General features: G+C 42.0%; 1 protein-coding gene across 1 annotated transcript in view; it reads right to left on the bottom strand.

Moving 5' to 3' along the window:
* LOC131879576 (uncharacterized) overlaps window positions 1–15,439 on the bottom strand; it is a 47,888-nt gene that overhangs the window by 28,688 nt on the left and 3,761 nt on the right. The window contains exons 2-12 of the mRNA XM_059225934.1: window positions 15,236–15,396; window positions 8,793–8,925; window positions 8,444–8,561; window positions 7,658–7,781; window positions 7,205–7,318; window positions 6,076–6,332; window positions 5,778–5,869; window positions 5,588–5,698; window positions 5,325–5,484; window positions 2,497–5,253; window positions 335–2,110 (exon numbers count right to left, since the gene is read on the bottom strand). Of these exons, the coding sequence (XP_059081917.1) occupies window positions 335–2,110; window positions 2,497–5,253; window positions 5,325–5,484; window positions 5,588–5,698; window positions 5,778–5,869; window positions 6,076–6,332; window positions 7,205–7,318; window positions 7,658–7,781; window positions 8,444–8,561; window positions 8,793–8,925; window positions 15,236–15,257 (5,664 nt within the window). The 5' untranslated portion in view covers window positions 15,258–15,396. The remainder of the gene's footprint in view (window positions 1–334; window positions 2,111–2,496; window positions 5,254–5,324; window positions 5,485–5,587; window positions 5,699–5,777; window positions 5,870–6,075; window positions 6,333–7,204; window positions 7,319–7,657; window positions 7,782–8,443; window positions 8,562–8,792; window positions 8,926–15,235; window positions 15,397–15,439) is intronic.

The following is a 15,439-nucleotide window of genomic DNA, read 5'->3' as shown; positions in this document are numbered from 1 at the left end:
TTTCTAAAATCACGCAATGTAATACGATAATACGGATTCATGACAAAATGGATGTTGTAGATAGAGCGAATGATAATAATGATAATGATGATAAGAATAGTCGCAATCATTGTTCCAATGATAACAATGTTGATAGTAAAATGAAATAACAACAATCACAATGATAATGATAAGAAAGATGATAGGAGTAAGAATAGTCGAGATCTAATAGAACTGCTCCGTTCAAAAAGAGGTTGTCTATGAATACATACGCAATAGCAACGCACTTAAGATGAGCTATCAGTGTGAAATGCAGAAGAGTAGACGCTAAGGAGGGATCAAAACCTGGCTTTACCTGTCTCACTTTCATGTATGCCCACCACCAACGCTCTCTTCCAGTCATTTTGCCCGTCCGGGGCTTAGCAATCGCCTCTTCAGGTAGGACATCGCCATCTTCCGCTATTTGCTCCAAGTTCCCCGCACCTTTCTCCTCACTCTGCTCAAGCTCCACATCGTCCCGAGCACCATCCCCAACGCCAGGTTCTCCAAGGTCATTTGACCGGGGAGGCGGTTCTTCTTCGTCGTAGTTATCACGAGGAACATTTTGATCGGACTGATCCTTGGCATTCGTTTCAAACGGGATGTTGGAGGAGATTTCCCCCAAATCACCATCTTCACGTGGATTGACAGAGAGGCCTTCCTCCGCATGATTGCTAACATCAAGTGCATTGACAAGGGGGTATTCTTTATCATTAACACATTCATCTGCATTGATGGAGGGAACTTTTTCTTCGTTGACAGTTTCAAAGTTATCGACATCTCTCTCCTTCATCTGTTCTTGTAAATCAGTGTCCAATTCGCTAGACTGCTCCATCGTCTGTTCCGGCTCTTCGATGTGATGTTCCTCGCACTGTGGTTCTTCTTCCTCTTCGTAGTAGTAATCTTCCTCTCCGTAATCTTCGTACTCTTCGTTGAGATTATTGTCATTATTGTCATAATAATAATCGTCTTCCGGATACTCTTCGGTTTCAAGAGGCTCAAGGTTTCCGTTCAAATTTTTCGTCGGGCTTGAAGCGTTGTCAACCTTGAGATCTTGGCCTTGACTTGACACGATTTGTTCGCGATTTTGATCGTCTGCAGCCGATGATAGAGGCACTTTTGGCTGGTTGACCTCTTGAGGAGGTTTCGTGGCCCCGTCAAAAGCCCCCTCAAGATTTGATAGCATATTTCCAAACCCAAACCCGTCAGATTTCTTTTGGCTGGTCGAAGGCTGGTCACTTTTGACTGGGCTAACAAAGTTAAATCCTCCCAAACCAAACCCTCCCGAGGACGTTTCTTCCTTCTTTGCGGACGAGAATCCAAATCCACCGAACCCCCCAAATCCTTTCTTGGCCGGACTTGCTCCACCAAACAGTCCAGAGGATTTTTTGTTCTCTGTCGAGGGTTTGGATTCTATTTTATTCGACATAGCTCCCATTAACCCACCTCCAAAGTTCGACAAGCCTTTGGCCAAATTTTTCGACGCCTCCGCAGCTACATTTGCGGCTTCGGCTGCTGCTTTACTGGCTTCATCTGCTACTTGCTTCATGTTATCCTCAACAACCACAGTAACCTCCGGTGTTATCTTTTCCTGTAGGGGTGGTTCGTCAAACCTCGGTACTTCAAGAACTGAGGATTCTGGTTGTTCTGGTTGCTGTTCTGTGTCGTCTTGCCAATATTCCTCTGGTTCATAATATTCTTCTTCTTCCTCTTCATAATAATACTCACCCTCGTATTGTTCTTCTTCCACATACTCATCGCCTGGATGCTCAATGGCATCATGAAACTCGTCTTCAATGCCATGAGACGCTATTTCTGGCTCAAAGTTATCGAATGGTGGAACTTGTCCAGATTGGGCCTCTGACTTGGCTGGCTTATCCAATATCTGATCGACGGTTGGTACAGTTGAGGTATCGAGATCTTCTGGATAATCTTCGTCCATGAACTGCACTGTGGCATCCAGGGTGTTGCCGTTCCAGGCTTGGATCTCGTCGGGAAACGATTGACGTGGGGTCGGTTTGTCATCAAATGGCATTTCAGCGTTGAGTTCAGTTAAGTTTTCCTTCATTTCCTTGGGCATTAAGCGCGTGATCTTTTAGAGAGAACGGGTGTGCATGTATTACCAAGTAGAACCAATAATTGGAGTCCGACCGACTACCCGCCTCCTTGCCTTCATGTTCGTACGATACATGACACGAAACGAAAAGCACATCATCATAATTTGAACATGAATAAAAAAAAAAGAAGCAAGAAGAAGGAAGGGAAGTTGTAGTACACCCAATTAGACTGAGTAAGTAGGCCATGATTTCAATTTAACGATAGAGGTAACCGGTTCCTGAGGAACGTGGCTCCTTGACGACCCGATATGGATTCCGTTCAAATAAAGTAACACCGCCATCACATCTCAAGGGTGCAAGCGAAATGGAGGTGTGTATGGTTGTGTGAGTGTGTTTCTCTCTCTCTGTCTGTCTTTCTTACCTGCACGATTCGATGGAATGCCCACTGCCAGCGCTCCTTCGAGTGTGATTCCAACTCCAGCTCAGTCTGATTGTATTCCAGGGACCGTGGAGGATCGCTCTTACCCATGTTGTGCTGATACTGGCCATTGACATAGTCTTCACTTTCATCTTCACTTTGAATCGGACCCATGTCAACATTGGGGACTTCGAGATATGCTTCAGAAGCATCTGTCTTTGTCTCACAGGGCTCCACTCGTTCCTCTCTTGGCTCCTGAAGGTCAGTATAATCTGGGACACTGCTTTTCATTTCTTGCTCGACTTGCTGGAGCTCCTCTTCTGTGTAAAAGTCTTCGTCCTTGGTGTTGTCATATTCAGAGTCGGCAAAAACGAACCCTTCGTCGTCGTATTCATTCCTCCAGTTTCCGTCGTCGTCCTGATACCAATAATACTCGTAATCAGCTGGTCGAGGGGGAAGTCTCTCTTCTTGGTTCGCCTTCAAATGGTCAAAGGTGACTTGGGACAAATCAGCTGTGGTTGGATTATCTGACAATGGGAGTTCCTTTGGGCGTGGTATCACGATTTCAGGCTTGGATCGAACCCTGTTGAAGGTGCTATTAGACGAACTATTTCGCCTGTCATTGGAAGGGCTCGAATTGCTTAATCGTTGTGACGACCTGTCTTCTGGTTCTTTTTCGAGAGAAGCTGCGCTATGCGTGCTGCCTTTTCTTTGTACATCCTTATCTGTGACAATGTACGACGATCCAAAGGAGAATGGGTTTTTGCCCTCACTACCCCGTCTGTCTTCAGTCTTGAGTGATTGCTGCGATGGCTCTGTTTGGACAGATTCCTTGATGATCGGTTTGATGTTTTCCGGCTCCGGAACAATCAATTCAGGCTGAACGTCGTCGGTCTCATATTCGTAGTCGTTGTCGTCGTATTGATTCCGCCAACATCCATCCTCATCCTCGTACCAGTAATCGTCATAATCAGCAGGACGGGTTGGCAGTTTCTCGTCCCCAGCCCCCGAGGTCATCGAGGTCACGTGGGGAAGCATAGCTTCTGACTCATGCATAAAAATCGGGTCTTGGGGTTGGGTGGCATCCAAACTACTCGAGCTGGCGATGAAAGGCAGGTTTGTTGTTTTTGTTGGTTTTGATGATGTCGTATCTCGGGCTAATTGCTCATCCTTGGCCTTCTGGGCTTGCTCCTCGGCAGCTTTTCTAAGCAAATGAATTTCCTCTTGGGCTTTTCGGCTCTCCTCTTTGGCCAACCTTTTCTGGTTTTCAATATCATCTTTGGCCTTTTTGGTCTCCTCGTCAGCCAGTAGCTTCTGAGCTAGGATGTCAGATTTGGTCTTCTCAGCTTGCTCTTCAGCTATTCGTTTTTGCGCTTGAATGTCTTCTAGCTTCTTTTGCTCGAGCTCGGCCAATTGCTTCTTCTTTTCTTGTTCCAAAAGTTGTTTCTCTTTTAGAAGCTCCACTTGGATCAGTTGCTTTTGCCTCTGAAGCTCGTTCTGGAGTTGTTGATGCTGTCTTTGTCTTTCTTGCTCGATCCTTTGGTGATGTTTTCTTAAAGCCTCTTGTTGTGCTTGTTGTTGCTTTTGGAGCGCCTCTTGCGCTAATTCGCGTTGCTTTAGGATTCTTTCTTGCTCTTGCTGAAGTCGCAATCGCTCTTGCTCTTGTTGGTGGTGAATTTTTTCCTGGTGTTGCTGGTATTGAATGATATTTTGTTTCTCTTGCTGCTGACGCATTTGTTCTTGACGCAATCTCTCCTTTTCCATCTGTTGTTTCCTTTCATCTTCCAAATGCTTTTTTCGCTGGCGTTCGTGCTCCTGTTGCAATTTTTCGTGCTCTGCCTGTCTCTGTTTCTGCTTTTCCGCTTCAAGTTGAATTCTTTGTTGCATGATTTCCTTTTGTTGTTGTTCCAGTGCGATTTTTTGCCTTAGTTGTTGCTCCAAAAGGGTCTTTTGGCGTTGCTCTTCAGCTGCCTTCTTTTCCTTCTCCTCTTGCAGTTGCTGGGCGGACTTGCCTCCGAAAACATTTCCTCCGAGGTCAGTTATGTTTTTGAACATTGATTTGGATCCATTTAAGTTAGTTTTTGCACCACTCGGGGCGTTTTGAATCCATTCCCCATTTGAATCTTGGACCCATCCATCCGCCTCATAATCATAACTATCTTCGTAGTACCACTCGCCGTTTTCATCCTGATGCCAATCAAACTCGTTCAACCATTCCCCTGATTCGTCTTGATACCATCCTTCCTCGTAGTTATCTGGCTTCTTGTGTCCGCCCACCGCTGAGCCTTGGTGGGCGTTTTTGTTGCTGTCTGATACGACGTAAGGCGAGGATGAGGACGCTGGTTGATGAGTGGATGGGGGGTGTTGCTGTGGGTATTGTTGGTGTGGATCACTCGAATTGACAATATACGACGACTGGCCAATAGTTGGAGCTCCTTTGGAAGCCTCAGGTTTCTTAGTGTACGTTGGGTCTTGAAACCATTGACCGTATTCGTCTTGAAACCAACCATTTTCATAATACGACGAATAATCGGCTTGATCATTTCCGTACGGAATATTATAGTCGCTTTGAGGTTGCGATTGATTGACAATGGAATTTTTCTTGTTCAGCTCGCTGACTTGATTGGTGGTGGCTGATGTCGCGGAAGACGGCAAGAGGCTCTTCATGAAACCAAACGGCCCGCTGCTATTGCTCTCCACGGGTTGCGTCATATTGGCACCTGATTGATTTTGAGGATTGTGATGCAGGGTCTCGGCAGGCTGAAATGTATGAAAGGCCTGCTGTACTCTCTACAGACTTTCCACTTCAAATTTCAGTAAACCACTTTTACCTGTTGACTTTGTAGTTGTGGTTGCTGAATCAGAGAGTGGTCTTGAGTCGCAGAAACATTGGTTTGATTGTAATAAGGATCCTGTTGCCATTCGCCCACGTCATCCGTGTACCATCCTCCTTGGTCATAGTTTGGATCACAATACCCGTCTTCCCCATTCCTAAATGATTAAAGGTCCAAGGTAAATGGTGCGATTGGCAACAAACTAAGTGACTAACTAATAATAATTTACATGCATATACTTTCACTTGAGTCACACTTACATTAACCCCAAGGTGTGTGAGTGCAACTGCTCATGGACTAGTGGGGCCTGTTGGTGCTGCCCTTGGAAAGGCTGATCTTGAGGAAGGCTATTGATTTGGTGTGGATTGTTCCTAAAGAAGGATGAGCCGTTGTTACGCAGGATTGGCCATTTTGAACACAATCTTTCAACTAAACAGGACCAGATCTTACCCCGGACAAGCTTGATTCCAGTCTTCTTGCTGATTGATAACATAGCCACTTTGGCTTTGGCTTGGGATATCTGTCCCACCTGGGTCGAAGTACTGGAACAAATGAAGGTTCATTATTTCTTTCATGAATCATGAAGAATGTCACCCAAAGCTGAGGGGCTTGTTTGACCATGCATATCTGTGGTCTCCATTGGGATCACACAATGTAAGTGGCCGAGCAGACCTGGTCCAAATGTGACTCAGGTCCTTGGCCAATAAGAGCAGAAAAAATAAAACGGATATCTGTGAAGTGGTCTTACTTCCTGAGATTGAATGTATGATGGCTCTTGCGGATTGAAGGCTTGTTGTGTGTTCAAGTCACCATTGGGGGGGTACTCGTGACTGGTTTCAAAATATTGGGAGTCATAACTTTCGAAGGACTTTTGTGGAGTGCTTGGAACGGGCGGTTGGAGATTGTTGGCAGCTTGTAAGTATTGAGAAGTGGCTGCGTTTGGTATTTGGGAATTAATAGGGAAGTTTATATCACTGGTGTAATCACTGTCCTCCGAGAACCCGGCTGAAAACAAAAGCCGTGGTACAGTTTAAGAAACGAGGCTTACTATCTGAAGGAATGAATGAAACAAAAGAAGTAGAGCCTATTTTAGACACATGTACGTACTATGTGCCAGAAGAACAAAACCGCTCAGCTTGTCAAGAGAAGCCCAGACATAGATTTTAAAGATAGAAAAGGTTGCCATCAAAAGTGTTGCAACTTTTGATTGAAACAAAGTGACTCAAAACAAGGCCTATCAAAAGATTTATTTCTAATTTCATGAAGTATTACGTAAGAGCACTGTATATCTTTCCATATGGAAAAATGAGCATAACAGAAAAATATTCAACTCTGTGACAATTCAACTATTAAATGAAAATGGGCTCTTTATTTTCCACGCAATTGTTGTACTGGGGAGACTCAATTGTGTCATTTTAAAGTTAGTTGTCTAGTAGTTGAAATCGTGACAATTCAATCAATGCGAGAGTAGGGGTACTTTTGAAATAGAATGCCTTCGAAGGAAAAAACCACGGCACCATGAGCTCAGAAATTTGTAGCAAATTTGTGCCCCCCAACGGTGCTATCTAGTAGCAACTAAAATCCACTTAAAGATGATCCCTATTTGCAAAAGCTTTGAGCTTCATCAGTCCCAGAACGGGTTTCAAAGGGAGGAGCCGTGATTAGGATGGTTGGAAAAAGTTATTTTTCATGTGCAGATCTTTCACTATTTGTGAGGGGGCAATCTTAGTCATTTTGAATTGATGACACAACAGTTTTTACATGTATCTAAGACACGATCTCAAAAATCACGTGTATAGGAAATCTCAGTAGAAACGTTTTACTTTCCATTATTCTGCCCCGCCCAAAAACTCGCCAACTTTGAAAAGATCACTTACATTGGGAGAGGAACATTTTTCTGTTTGGATCATTGGGGTTCCAATCTTGACTCATTATATGATTGAGGTGCTCGAGTTTTCTTTGGATCTCAGTAGGATCTTCATAACTAAAATCTGAAATGATTGTTATAAAACATCACACCACTGCCATGTTACACGTATACGGTCTACGAAGTCTGCGAAAATGAGGTGGACGTAATTCTAAATCATGAGTATGACGTGCAGGCACTTGTAAGTAAGAATTAGACGAGAATCGAACAGAATTTAAAAAAATGATGCGATTCAAGCGCCTCATCCTAGTTTGTCTTCAAAGATGAGATTTAGGCTGCTTATTATTGGAAAAAATCGTGCCTAATTCACATCCATTGAACAAAAAGAGGAAGGAGGAAAATTCGCTTTGGTTTGAAATCAAGGCTTAATCGATCTTCTTGATTTCTTGATCAAATCACTTACCGGAAGGCATTTCAAATCTATAATCTACTAAAAGGCTGTGTCCCGTTGGATTTCGCGTGCATAGTATTTGTCCGTTTTCCACCACCACTTCAGAGTCCAGAGGCAGCCAGATACCACCAGGCTCCTATATAAATGTCACAGAAGAAGAAGAAAAAAAAATTGGTCCAACGCTCATGTCAAGCAAACAAACAAAGACATCAACATCAGAATGGAAACATCACTTGCATTATTTCACGCAAGAGCTTTTAACGAGAAAGCGAAGGGCGATGGAACAAAATTATCCACATGGGTTGAGATTGCAATCGATTTTATTGTATGTAGATTGGAAAGAATCTGGTAGACTGGACGTTTTCAGCCCGATCTCTATGATGTAAGAAAACTATGCAACACTATGGCCATTCCGTCGTATTTGGCCGCTTGGAATGAATGGAAATATCTACGTAAGGCCATTTGGCTTTGGCTTTTTTGGTTTCGAAATCAAATCAACTTCTAAAGGTTATTGTTGACTTTCCAACATTTCAACATTCACAATTTTCAACGAAATGCGACTCACACTCTTGAAATCTGAAACGTGAGGAAAAGCTCGTCTGTTATCGAGAGGAACTGCTTCTTCGATGAATCACTCATCCTTAAAGTTGGTCTTAAATTCCATCTTAAATTTCAATAAGGTTGAACCAAATCTTGTCGAAGCGTTACCTCAGGGGAAATTGCGGAAACACCAATACCGGTATATTGATATCTTTTAGTAGCAATACGAAATTGTGCGCGTTCCGATGTTTTTCTTACCACCCTTGCACATTGCAAATGATGAAGAGGAGCCCAGTAGTATCCAATGGCTTTATCCCAGAGCATGCCTTTGTCCCAAACCTCCAACAAAAGGCCGGTGTCCAAGTTGTTGAGTTCGCTGAAAGAGGTGAAGATCTAAATAAGAAAGTATCTTTACATGATGCCAATCAAACACACACACGCCCATGGACATCGTATGGTGACACGGTTATAAGCTAAAAATGCTTCCAATATTCAATCCCATAGAATTCAAAGAATTCAATCTTTAAGAAATGGCTTGAAATCACTGGAAACAAGTTTTCGACATTTATTAACAAATCGTGTTTCGGCCTCGCCCAAATCAACTTACAACATGAAATCTTGCTCCCAACAAGGCTGTGGCCCTTTGACAGGCACTGTAGTGGATTTGACATTTTGAAGTTTAAGAGTTACGTAAACGGTGCTTTGAGCTACTTGAGGTCCAACCAATTGAGCGCGGCGAACTAGAAAAGAAGAAAGTGAAAAGATGACTCAAAATTGTAACCTAGGTCACCAATTTCATAATCGAAAAACCTTCCTACGTATGCCAAATTCTATATAGGTATTGAAGGGCGGACTAGTCTCTTCAAAAGAAAGATATGAATACCCATTGTTCAATTAAAGTAATTGCGTTACCATCCTCTTTTGGACAAAATACGTTGGTTATACCAATCAATATGGTCAAAAAAGAGACAACTACAATGCTCGTATCTTTGGTTGTGGTTATTGAGCTCAATAAGTATCTTTAAAATAACGAGGGTCTCCTAGGCTCGCTGGGGTACCGTATTGGTAGAGCATCCGCTTTCCAATGTGCGAATCCTGGTTCGATCCCAGGCTTGCCAAGTCCAAGCTTCTCTGTGGTATTTGATATCAGCATGAGTTGCTCCTTTAACAGCCTAAATGGGCGAACCTGCGCTCAGTCCCGAGGGTGTGGTATTAATTAATGTTGACTGTGACAACGAAGCGGGAATATCCCTCAATTGGGACACCCAAAATGAGAGGGCAAGCCGAACGAGAGAGTTGCCATCTGACTTTGAAACAAACAAAATCAACTAGGGTCTCCTATAGCTTGCAGATCTCGTTTTCAAATCGAGGGGAATTTTTAAGTCTTCACTGAAAAAGTCTTTATTATCTTAAACGGTATTTAGGTCTTTGGATATTGCTCCAATTACTTTAAGCAACATTACTTGCTAGTTAATGACCCAGAACTAGGCCACTGTACGGAACTCGGGCCCATTCAAAGCCAAATTCATCTTGGTGATCCAAGAATACATTTTCTCCATGTCCTTTATTACAACTTAATCTAGAATTGGTATTCCTTACAAAAAACACGAACTTTGTGTCCTCAGCAAAAAGACGATTGACTAACCTAAATGGCAAGCATTTGGAGTGCGCTCAGGAAAGAAACTGAAGCACATGAGCGGACCGAAGAAGGAACCCTGGTCGAAATAATTCCTGACAAAGAATGTCACTGAAGCAATCATTAACTTCACCAACTTGCTTTTCAAGGAAATAAAAGCTTCATGAGCCATTACAAAAAATGAGCAAAAAATCTACCTCCCCACAGATTTTAAATGTTATCATAAAATGTAGTCTTTGCAGATTTATTTCATTCGCATTCAGAGCTTGATCATATCTTACCTATGGCATCGTTTGGCATATGGCCTTGATCTATTTTGAAATCTTCAACCTTCAGATAAACCAGATAGATCTCTGACACAAAAACTAGTAGCAAATGTAGTGACAGATGTTTTTCGAACAATGGCCTTGGTCATCAATACAAGGTCATGACAACACAAACTGTAGCTTCAGAGATTTCTATGGCAAAATACCGAATGAACACTATGTGAGGGTGCTGGGAAAGACACTAGACTCGAAGAAGTGTTTTCTGTAATTGCATATAATGGATGATTTTACAAAAGAGCATGTGACAGAGTAGGATCGTGCTACCTTTTGGGTCCGACAAAATTCCCATTCCACATATGAGGCTTCTAGCATCTAGCATCATTAGTGGGCCTGTGGTTACGAAAGACTAATCATATGAAACTAAAAGTAAGGGCGGCTTTACACGCGGATGGAAAAGCGAGATTGAATCCGGTTTGAGGATGGAGGCAGGACTTAGTACTGGGGCGAGTTTTCGGTGTTTGAGTCTTTTTGTTCGACGTTATAATAGTGAAAGACTGGAGCCTTTTGCTGAACTCGCCCTAGCACTACTCCAACTTCAATCCTCAAACCAGATTCAATCTCGGTTTTACATCCTGGTGTAAAGCCGACCCAAGTTTCACTGATCTAAATACAAAAAAAATGTATCTGTGGCATGTAATTAGATTATTGTTGCCACTTCAATGTTCCCCCTAAACGACAGTAAAGCCATAATCTAGTCCCACCGCACAATCTTCAAGACCATTCACGGGGCATGGGAAAAGTGACAAGCAAACTCTCATTCTTCTTCATGTACCACTCTCTGGATTGCGGTACGTTTCCTGTCTTGCCAATTCCTTGATCTCTTTGATATTGCCTGGGATCATTTTGTTTAAGGGCCGACCTTCACCATTTACCATTCAGTCAGTCATGTCGGCATTCTCGAATAGGTCCTTTTCATTCTCCTCACCCTCCACTCGTTTTTGGAGGACAAACAAACGTAGCAGTTCGAGAATACGATCTAAAATGCCTGACTTTAACAAAGGATTTTTCGCAGAACAACTTATTACTGATCCATTCATACACCATAAATACATCACCAACTCTTCAAAGAGACCTTTCAAACCTTACGAGCATAAAATTGCAAACACGTTTGATATCCAAAAAGGAATAAATAGAGATCTACATATTGTATACTAACAGCGTTCGAGTGACTTTTCGACATCATCTTTTTCCATTAACTTGTGCTAGAAAAGCTAAAGATTGGTTTAGCAAAAGTTATGTTTTAAAAGGATAAATGTCAATCGGCTCACTAAGAAAATTAACTTCCACACGCACACGAACACGAAAAGTTATTACGAGCACACAAAATATAAAAAGGAGCACACCAAATGTCGAAAGTAGTACATGTAAATGAACACACAAAAAAGTAAAATTTGGCGCACTGAAAAAAAGGTAATAAACTCAACCAAGCGCACGGAAAAGGGTTTGAAGCATTATGGTGGCAAACCAAACAGTAAAAATGCACACCAAAAAATCTACAAATAAAGCTAAAAAAAATGAATGATTTAGAGGTGCTTGGACGAGAGGGGTTAGTCTCCCCAGCCAGCGAAGCCAATCATCACATCTGCTGCATCAAGTTCCTCAAAACCCTTTCTGTCATTCATCTCTAAAAAAGCTAGTAATGCAAGGTTACACCAATTTCTTTAATCAATGCCACATTTCTAAACGCAGTCGACGTAATCCTGACATCTATGGTGTAAATCTGAATCGGTGACCACATTTCCAAATTCTGAATAGAAAACCCATATGCAACCCTTTGCCATGCAAAAATGTCTCTTCTGGCACATTAAATCAAATCGGTTCAAACAAGTCATCCCAACACTTTTTTGGTCTAACATTTGGACTAAATATTGGGTGGGTCAAATGCGTATTTTAGGACCTTGGTCAAACGACATATTTCACGACACACACAAAGCAGTGTTACCAAAGGGTAAACTGACGAAAGCGCCCGAGTCAGGTACAAACCAGTTAACTCTTTGAAGCGTGCAAGATCAGAACGTTTTTGCGTCACGATGGGACTCAAGTTGTAATTTTCATCAAGATGGTGGAACCACTCAACGGAAATGGAAGGAGCAAGTCTCAGTTCAGGCTGACATCAAGAGATTTTGGGGTTACCTCGAGAGCGTATTGAACTTCAACCCGTTCATTTTCAGTCTCTTCCTACCGTGTTTGGCCAGGTCTAGCCTTCTAGGCTGGTCGAACATGTCATTGCAGTCTCGGCTGGGTCCGCCCAAAGGGTTGGATTGGGTCTAGTGACCATGGGTCTAACCATGGAGAGACGAAGCGCTGAGCGGCCCCGTTCGTCTTTCTGCAGGGCGATTCATTCTAGGATTCTACCTTTTCTGAATTGTTGGAGATTACCAGTGCAGTAGTAACGAAATAACATGAAACGAAATTGCAGTAATGGGAAAAAGGAATTGTAATTCCAGTACATTTTAAAATGTTGTTATTGTAACGATCCCAAAAAAACAAAATTACTCCTTACTCGTTCCTTTATTCACGCTCCAGAGGGGCATATAATTTTTCGTTTCTCTCTTGACAACTGAGGAAACTTGAAGCTTTAAGGCAATCTTAACAGATTTTTTTTTCATATATCCCAAAGAAGGAAGCTCAGGGCTGAAAATTGAGCTTGGTTTTATAAAGTGCAACGTAACCTAATTTATGATTTCTTAACTTTGTCCGGATTCGAAATACCCACCAAGATTTTTTTTATCTTAACTTTTTCAATATGCCTTTGTCTCACCAGTTTCAAATTTCAAAAAGGCACGAGGGATGCTATCCCAATAAAATTGATACTGTTGAATTAGTTCAAATTTGGAAAAGAAATTACTTTTCTAGTATGCATTTCCATTGACAAATCCAAACGAGCATGGCCAAGAATGGGAGTAATGCAGTGCTAACTTACATCCATATGTACAGCACAATGATTAATTTCACCGGTCAATATTGGACCCAAAATGGCAAAGCTGTTAGTATGAGAGTTGGATTCAAGACTCTCTGGATGAGATCTCACCCTGGTTTTGGATTCAAAGCTTGAGACCTCTGAGGCCCCCTTCCCATCACTAATGTTAAGCAAATAAATATTGTCAATGCTCATTAACATACCATGTTGGCAGGAAAACTTAAAATTTTAGGACTATTTAAAAACATAAGCATTGGTTTAGCAAAGAATGGTCTTGATGAGGCAAAACCCTAAAATCTTAGTAAAAGTAATTGTAACGAGTAACACCATAACATTTTTTGGCGAGTAACAGTTGTGTAAGGAATTACTCTTTTTGGCCAAAGTAATTGCAACTGTAATCCGTTCCTGTACCCGCACATGGTCAGTTGGTCACCGTGCCATCATCAGCCAGCTAAATTTTCAGTGTGCAGTTTTTTTGGGCTTATGTGCTTCTTTCCCTTGTTTGTGTGTCAAAATTTGTTCCGGCGTGCCCTCATACAGTTCGTCGTGCCAAAATAAGTTTTGGTGTGCCAAATTCTGTTTTTGTTTGTGTGCTCTCTTTTTTTTGTGTACCATTTTATCCATGCGTGTTTATTCATCGGTGTGTTGTTCTGAAACTTTGGTGTGCTTTTTTCTGTTTTAGGTGGGGCAGTTTTTAGGTCTCCCTTTTTGAAGTTAGTTATAATGATAATAAAAATAATAATTATTATAATTGTTTATTTATTGTACACAGACAGATGTAGTGAATTGATTCAAGGGCCAAAAACGTGATGACACAATTACTCGAAAGTCAATCTGATCAGAAATCGAGTTTGAGTGTAATCAAGATGGGGTTGTACAATTGATTGGTAGATGATAACCATACCCAACATATCCCTAGTCTTGAAGGTGCGCAGGGCCCAGACTGCCATCAGAACAACCTTAGTTACCCTCTCGCTGAGGTGAAAATTGAATTTTCCATCATCCTGTAGAGTAACACCAAGGTCTTTCACGCAATAAAACACTTCAATATTCGCTCCCTCACTGTCTATGTATCGAGGAGGGAAAGCTGATGAACCATAGGGCATGATCTGGAATTTGGATCCATTTAGTTCCAAGTTGCTCTCGTCGACCCCTTTGTAAATAGTGTAAAGGTCCTCTTGAAGAACGACACAATCTTGGTCATCTCTACCAATGATGAGCTTGGTGCCATCAGCATAAGAAGAGATCATGCAATTTTTCACCAAGCCAGGTGAAGTGGAGATATATAATATAAAAAGTATTGGTCCAAGTATCATGCCCTGTGGTGTCCCCGAGGTGATCTGGGTAGCTGAGGAAATGGCCAACTTAAACCCTCTGACTAAGTTACTAAGAACTTAGGAAACTGTTTGTGCTTTTCCCAAAACTATTTTTTTTTTGAAAATGATGAAGTTAATACCTATCTACAAATCATAATTGTTTAGAACTTTACCCATAGAGGATTTGAAACGTCTCCCATAAGAGTTGGTGGCTTATTCATTGTATCATAGTACTTGAACGATAAATTTTTCATTCAACAATCCCTTGATACAGTCTGGCACGTTAAAGCAAATTCTCTCGTTTCTGCATTTGTTTGTCCGTGCTCTAGTCTGCACTACACCTAGACGAGGCAGAGGTTTCAATAATAGAGGCCAAAAGTTGCTGTCGAGCCGCGGCCACATTTCAGCCTATACTTTTCAAGGGATTAAGCCATCTATGGGCTACTATGAGAAACACAAACGTGGCAGGTTTTAGCACTGGGATACACCTCCCATTGGGTATTAGTTTCTGACTTAAGATTTCATCCCTTTATGACTTCAATTCACAGGCATGTCGGAGCATTGTTAGACTACTGTAGAGTTCTGCGAGGGAGTTGTTAAGAAATTGATCATTGAAATGGCCCAAAAATATGTGAGGACATTTAGAACCGTGATATTCCATGAAATAAACTAGCCGCTTGAAAACAACCCATGACATTTCAGGTTTCAGATTTGTCAAGGAGAGCAAAGTTTGGGGAACCAATATTGATGAGGAAAATGCGATGCGGCCAACGGCGTGGCTCACAAATTGGAGTTACAGACTTGTCACATTTCAAAGCCAACCTTCTACATGGCTGCAAGAGTGCTTCTTACCTGTGACTGAGAGCAATGACATTATTGACACGGTAGTCCACGCCGTGCAACCGGATTTGGCAACGATCGTGTGTTGTGTCCCATTCTTCGAACGATGTTATTGTTCTTGCCGTTTAAGGGAGATTGGAAGATGGAAGTGCGCGAGGACAGCTTAGATTGATCTAAAACACAAAAACCAACGGCAATAAAAAATGTGGCAATTGC

Source organism: Tigriopus californicus, chromosome 4, assembly GCF_007210705.1.
Source record: "Tigriopus californicus strain San Diego chromosome 4, Tcal_SD_v2.1, whole genome shotgun sequence".
Taxonomy (NCBI): domain Eukaryota; kingdom Metazoa; phylum Arthropoda; class Copepoda; order Harpacticoida; family Harpacticidae; genus Tigriopus; species Tigriopus californicus.
Note: the sequence above shows the minus strand (reverse complement) of the source record. Positions and strands in the feature narration are given on the sequence as shown.